The 7,824-nt window shown below is 46.1% G+C and overlaps 1 protein-coding gene across 1 annotated transcript; it reads right to left on the reverse strand.

The window, feature by feature from the left end:
* Positions 1–2: 2 nt before the first annotated feature.
* Positions 3–7,572, reverse strand: LOC136676062 (DGAT1/2-independent enzyme synthesizing storage lipids-like; the record flags this gene model as incomplete). The annotated part of the gene is made up of 7 exons (XM_066652913.1): positions 7,486–7,572; positions 6,623–7,025; positions 6,076–6,243; positions 5,422–5,615; positions 1,840–1,900; positions 1,544–1,683; positions 3–71 (listed from the first exon to the last, which is right to left on the reverse strand). Coding segments are annotated over exons 2-7 (960 nt in total), but the record flags the coding sequence as incomplete, so codon positions are not given.
* Between the last annotated feature and the right edge of the window lie 252 nt (positions 7,573–7,824).

Genomic DNA, 7,824 nt, shown 5'->3' on the forward strand with positions numbered 1-7,824 from the left:
AGAAGAGCCCGCAGGATGCTGCCAGGAATCTTCTGGTGTCTGTCGATAAGTGCTTGAACTGCTGCCTGCACCTGAATGAAAGATTGGATTAAGGGAGAGCTTCAATGAATGTCTGCATTGTAATCACCTGAATAATTTATGAAGTTCTAAGACAGTGGTCAGCATTAATTTAATTTAATTTATTTGTTCAATTTTTTTAAAGAACCAATGCAAATTCATCCTTGTATTCTGGGCAAAAGGCGTTTTATCAATTGATATCATATTTAATAAACCTGCCATTGCATTTTGAAAGCTTGTGGCAGCAGACAACAAGTCAACTATACAAAATAACAGGATTATACACATACCCTGGCCATTTTATCAGCTACTGTACACAGTTGGTTGTATGTTACGAGGCCTGATACTTTCAGATAAGAGTACTGCTTGATTGATTCATTCATTCATTATCTGTAAGCTTTTATCCAGTTCAGGGTCGCGGTGGGTCCAGAGCCTACCTGGAATCATTGGGCGCAAGGCAGGAATATACCCTGGAGGGTGCGCCAGTCCTTCACAGGGCAACACACACACTCACACATTCACACCTACATACACTTTTTGAGTCACCAATCCACCTACCAACGTGTGTTTTTGGACTGTGGGAGGAAACCGGGGCACCCAGAGAAACCCACGCAGACACAGGGAGAACACACCACACTCCTCACAGACAGTCACCCGGAGGAAACCCACGCAGACACAGGGAGAACACACCACACTCCTCACAGACAGTCACCCGGAGGAAACCCACGCAGACACAGGGAGAACACACCCACTTCTCACAGACAGTCACCCGGAGGAAACCCACGCAGACACAGGGAGAACACACCACACTCCTCACAGACAGTCACCCGGAGGAAACCCACGCAGACACAGGGAGAACACACAACAATCCTCACAGACAGTCACCCGGAGGAAACCCACGCAGACACAGTGAGAACACACCACACTCCTCACAGACAGTCACCCGGAGGAAACCCACGCAGACACAGGGAGAACACACCCACTTCTCACAGACAGTCACCCGGAGGAAACCCACGCAGACACAGTGAGAACACACCACATTCCTCACAGACAGTCACCCGGAGGAAACCCACGCAGACACAGAGAGAACACACCCACTCCTCACTGACAGTCACCTGGAGGAAACCCACACAGACACAGTGAGAACACACCACACTCCTCACAGACAGTCACCCGGAGCGGGAATCGAACCCACAACCTCCAGGTCCCTGGAGCTGTGTGACTGTGACACTACCTGCTGCACCACCGTGCTTGATTCAATGAAGCAATTATCAGAGTGGACAAAAATATCAGTCCACTGCTGAGTTCAGTGAAAAAAAGGAAGTAATTCAACCTAAAATTTCTCAGGGGAGACAATCAGTCAATCCAGACAGTAATAAAATCACAGAGTAGTATCTGTAAAAAGGGAAATTACCCCAGGTAATCCTATCAAAAATCATTCAAAGGAGGAAAAAAAACAATGGAACAGCTGTGAAAGAAGCCATACCTTCTCTGCTAACTCCGCTGCAGTCAGTTTAGGGTCGTATGGAATGGGGTCGCCTAAATAAGTGCAGAACTTGACTGGAAATCCACCGTACACAGGTGCAAACGGCAGCCGGAACCTTTCATACAGCCATCTGAAAAATTCTGGTGCAGGGTAATGGGGGTGGGGTGGGGGGCAGAATAAAGAGATTATTTGTTAGAAAATGGAATTACACAATTAACCAACAATTCTTTGCTAAACTCATTATAGTGGATTTCTTTAAGGAATTACACTTCTTAAAAAAAAAATGCAGGACTTACTTAACGTTCCCAGAGAGCGGAATCCCTCCCGGATATTTTGAGTAAACATGGGAATAATTGGCTGAAGAGAAAAAAAATGATGATTCACATTATGTTGGTGGACATGGTCCCTAATTAGGATGATCACTACACTGCAAGCAAAAAATATGGCATTTGCTCAGGCGCATATATGTTTGTATGTTTCGACTTAGTCCCAGCAGTGGGTGGGTAAAAAGCCTCAAGTAATCTTTCAACCCTCACAAGCTTATTTTGATTTGCTTTGTTTTAGTCTGGCACTCGTACAAGCAAATACAAATTCTTTGTAACTGGATTGGTCAGGGTTTTTTATTTCACATTGACACAGGTCACTCAGGTTAGACAGAGGATAGAGATTCAGAATCCACACAAGAGGGCAAAGTGAAGTTCGGAGGTCGCAGGACTGACAGCTGACTACAGCAGTGGCAGATCAAATGTATATTTAGGCTAAAATCAAGCTTTAGTTGTCACAAAATGTAGCTAATCAGCCAAGATATGAAACAGCACATGATAAGTGCATGTGACCGTCAATTTGGGGACCTACAGCCCACCAACCTATACAAAACAAAGTCATTCTAATGTTGCACTGCCTCTTTCTCTTACATAGATAGCATTTTAGAATTGTCCTGCTTCCTCATCTGAGTCCCTCCGATCATAACGCTGCTCCCCCTATTAGCAGAGCACAAAGACTAGGTTAAATAGGGCAAAACAAACAAGAATTCTTATTAAATATGGAGACAATGAGAGCAGAGAAAGAGGACCAAGCAAAAATGGCTAAAAAAACAGAACTTCTGCTTTTTCTCTTTGCTTGTGTCTAAATGAACAATGGCTTATTGTCATTTAAAGAAACAGACACTGAAACTGATCGTTCTGAAAAGGGAAATGAGGAGAAATGAGGAGAATGCTGCTGCGAAGAAATGGCATCTGGAGATATCCGTACAGTGGAGAGACCTCTGAACATAGACAGGCGTGAAAAGTGAAGAGGATATTGCTCTGTTCCTGCTTCATAGTTGAGTTTTTGACTTCCCTGAAAACTGGATTTCGACATATGTTTTTTTGTCTGTAAATGCGCGTCCATGAATGAGTCTCAGATGTAGACATCTTTCAACAGGCCTTCTCCAGAACTGTATGTGTTGCCTTTAGGTTCTGGAGAGACAAGGCTAATGACCAGTATTGCGCAAATGTCAGAGATCACTGTTCATTTATTTAATAACAATGTTTATCTGTCAAGAAGCCATTAGTACGATAAGGAAATAGACAAAAAAGAAAAATATTCACAAAATCAAACATGCCCAGACTTCGACATCACTGCATGCTTTTTTGTGGTTAATTACACAACAAAGAGTAGGAATTCAAGCAATTTCTAAGAATAAACTTTGGTAGTTGAATAATAACCCCGCAGAAAGGACTGTCTCCTGGATGTTGGTTGAATGGCATAAGGTTGGAAAAATGCAATATTACAATACAAATTTAAAGTCCATGTCTCACTGTTCATTATCACCTACATTTCTGAGAGAAAAGTTGAAAGTTCACAGACAGTCACCCGGAGGAAACCCATGGAGACACAGGGAGAACACACCACACTCCTCACAGACAGTCACCCGGAGGAAACCCACACAGACACAGGGAGAACACACCACACTCCTCACAGACAGTCACCCGGAGGAAACCCATGGAGACACAGGTAGAACACACCACACTCCTCACAGACAATCACCCGGAGGAAACCCATGCAGACACAGGGAGAACACACCACACTCCTCACAGACAGTCACCCAGAGGAAACCCACACAGACACAGGGAGAACACACCACACTCCTCACAGACAGTCACCCAGAGGAAACCCATGCAGATACAGGGAGAACACACCACACTCCTCACAGACAGTCACCCGGAGGAAACCCACACAGACATAGGGAGAACACACCACACTCCTCACAGACAGTCACCCAGAGGAAACCCACACAGACACAGGGAGAACACACCACACTCCTCACAGACAGTCACCTGGAGGAAATCTACGCAGATACAGGGAGAACACACCACACACCTCACAGACAGTCACCTGGAGGAAACCCACACAGACACAGGGAGAACACACCACACTCCTCACAGACAGTCACCTGGAGGAAACCCACAAAGACACAGGGAGAACACACCACACTCCTCACAGACAGTCACCCGGAGGAAACCCACACAGACACAGGGAGAACACACCACACTCCTCCCAGACAGTCACCCGGAGGAAACCCACGCAGACACAGGGAGAACACACCACACTCCACACAGACAGTCACCCGGAGGAAACCCACGTAGACACAGGGAGAACACACCACACTCCTCACAGACAGTCACCCGGAGGAAACCCACGCAGACAGGGAGAACACACCACACTCCTCACAGACAGTCACCCGGAGGAAACCCACGCAGACACAGGGAGAACACACCACACTCCACACAGACAGTCACCCGGAGGAAACCCACGTAGACACAGGGAGAACACACCACACTCCTCACAGACAGTCACCCAGAGGAAACCCACGCAGACACAGAGAGAACACACCACTCTCCTCACAGACAGTCACCCGGAGGAAACCCACGCAGACACAGGGAGAACACACCACACTCCTCACAGACAGTCACCCGGAGGAAACCCACACAGACACAGGGAGAACACACCACACTCCTCACAGACAGTCACTCGGAGGAAACCCACGCAGACACAGGGAGAATACACCACACTCCTCAAAGACAATCACCCGGAGGAAACCCACGCAGACACAGGGAGAACACACCACACTCCTCACAGACAGTCACCCGGAGGAAACCCACGCAGACACAGGGAGAACACACCACACTCCTCACAGACAGTCACCCGGAGGAAACCCACGCGGACACAGGGAGAACACACCACACTCCTCACAGACAGTCACTCGGAGGAAACCCACGCAGACACAGGGAGAATACACCACACTCCTCAAAGACAATCACCCGGAGGAAACCCACGCAGACACAGGGAGAACACACCACACTCCTCACAGACAGTCACCTGGAGGAAACCCACGCAGACACAGGGAGAACACACCAAACTCCTCACAGACAGTCACCCGGAGGAAACCCACGCAGACACAGGGAGAACACACCAAACTCCTCACAGACAGTCACCTGGAGGAAACCCACACAGACACAGGGAGAACACACCACACTCCTCACAGACAGTCACCCGGAGGAAACCCACGCAGACACAGGGAGAACACACCAAACTCCTCACAGACAGTCACCTGGAGGAAACCCACGCAGACACAGGGAGAACACACCAAACTCCTCACAGACAGTCACCTGGAGGAAACCCACACAGACACAGGGAGAACACACCAAACTCCTCACAGACAGTCACCCGGAGCAGAACACAAACCCACAACCTCCAGGTCCCTGGAGCTGTGTGACTGCGACCCCTACCTGCTGCACCACCGTTCCGCCCAGTTGTTGATTTTTGCCAAAGAATTTTTTTAAATATTATTAAATACTAATATGACCACAACAGTGAAAAGGGCATAGGCTACATACCACTTTGGAATCGATGGCCACTTGTGCAAAGCCTTTGCGTTTCCCCCATAAAATAGGGTACGTCTCATCACTGAAAAGGGCTTCCCGCACCCCTCCTGGTGAGATGCCCAGAAGGTGACCGCTGCGTAGGGCCTTCACACATTCCTCCTGTGGACCATGGATTACACTGAACACCTCCAGCAACAGCTTAAACCCTGACAGAGTAAAAGAAAAGACACCAGGTGTCTACAACACTTGTGGATTGCTAATGATTTCCAAAGTTAGAAGTAGAACATTTATAAGCAAAACATTCGTTCATTCGTTCATTGTCTGTAACCGGTGATCCAGTTCAGGGTTAGGGTTCGGGGTCTGGAGCAGTGTGGCAGCGACACTACTTATTGCTCCACTGTGCCAACCACATTGTACACAGTTAATATCTAATTTCCACTACAGATTTCAACAGTGAATTAAGAGATCACGTGAAAAATACTCAATTATTCCTAAAAATCTTTAAGTATTCACACTTTTCCCACAAGTCTGTTACTACACTACAGCACACTTCACTGAACTGGACCCATGGCTTGTATCTGACCCATAATGAATTACTGTGGGTATTATAAATGGGGCATATGACTGTTACGACACTCCTGACGCGAAGCCAGACATTCTGTTTACCTGGGACCTTGAACAAGAAGTGGTCAGCAACTGAGTGACACGTGCGGCCTTTCTGGATGATGACGCTTGCCAGGAAGTAGTAGTAGTCGATAGGTATCGCCCCATGATAGTAGACAATGAGGGCAGGGCCTTCATCTGGAATCTTCTCTAAGCCATGGATTTCATAACCTGCTCCAGAGACATTCAACATTAGCATCTGTTGTTTCCAATACTTGGATTTGAGCTGTTGTGTCTCAGGTAATTATTTAGTGTAGATATTTGGGCAATACTGGTTATTAAGAGAGGGATATGTATTTTTACAAACAAAAAAGTACCTTAAAAATAAAGCAGTATAACATCCATAGAATGGGTCTCCCACATGGGACTGGCCATATTTAAAATAATACCAAGGCTCAGTAATAACCTCTCCCTGTAGTTAGTTATACCTCATATTTCCAATTAGTGCAAACTTACAGCTAAGTAATGAAAATAAACAGCGAACAAAATAAAGTACATCGTATAGGAGAAAGCCACGCCTCCCCCTCACTCTAGAACAAACATTACATACCATGCCATATTGCACCATGGCCGTCCCACAGAGTGGCTAGTGTTTTCCTCGCCCCATCCCAGAGGTTATTGGAGTAAGCTTCCCTCAGCTGATTCTTTCGTTTGTAGACGTGGAGGAAGAGGATGGACAGGTAGAGCAAGATGACAATTAGGAAAGGCAGGATGAAGACGATGGCCAGTGGTGTGAAAACCCAGAGTAAATACTCCACGAAACTGAGGTAGTCTTCTATGTCCCCCAGCCCTACCCAGTCCTCCAAAGCTACGAAAAGGCAAGTGAGTACGCCCACCGACCCGTTCCCCGACCAGCAGGACTCACTCTCCTTGGACATGCTGCCTCAGTGGGTCCCACTCTCAGTTGAGGCCAGGATGAACAAGGGCTCCTCTGCCCACTGGCAGACCTGGAGCTAAAATAAAGCAAGCAAACATCAAGGCACAAGAATATTTTAGAGACCACATTGACCCATTACCAGGAACTGATCTTTATGTCATCAGTAATTTTTACTGTTTTTAATATGTTGATATTAGCAATATATTTTCCTGCTGTATATGACCAGATGGAACCAGACCTTGGAGCTTTTACTTGGATAAATAAAACGTAATGACACTCTGGCTCTTCTACTAAACATCGAAGTTCGATATATGACAATATCAGATAAAGAAGCTCGATTATCGATTATGTCTCAGGGATCAAAAGGCAAATATAAATATAGAGCTGTATCCTCGCAGTAATTCAGCTCTTCCTCAAACTCACATCCACTTATATTTACACCGACAACACCTGCGCTTTAAACCCACTTATGAATACAACATTTAAAACAAAGAAAAAGAAAGTATAAAGCAAAGTTGAGGAGAATGAGCTCTTACTCTTCACTCAGCGATCGGGCTGTTATTCTGCTTCATTGCTGAACTCAGCGCTGCACCAATAAAAGTCCCCCGACTTCTTTCCTGCTTCCCCGGCTTCCACATAACAACATAGCAGCGTCGCTCTTAAATTCAAAATAAAAGCCCTTTTTATTTTATTGAAACGGCTTGTCAAACCCTCCATACTCTACAACTCTAGCTAAATATTATGTGTAGAGCTCTGCTTTAAGACAATTCTAGGACCCACCCAGAAATGTGTAGATACCATATTATATCATTCATCACAGTATACATAACAATTAATTATATCAAGGGGGTATTCCACAAAACAGGGTGTCTCAA

Source organism: Hoplias malabaricus, chromosome X1 (genome assembly GCF_029633855.1).
Source record: "Hoplias malabaricus isolate fHopMal1 chromosome X1, fHopMal1.hap1, whole genome shotgun sequence".
Taxonomy (NCBI): domain Eukaryota; kingdom Metazoa; phylum Chordata; class Actinopteri; order Characiformes; family Erythrinidae; genus Hoplias; species Hoplias malabaricus.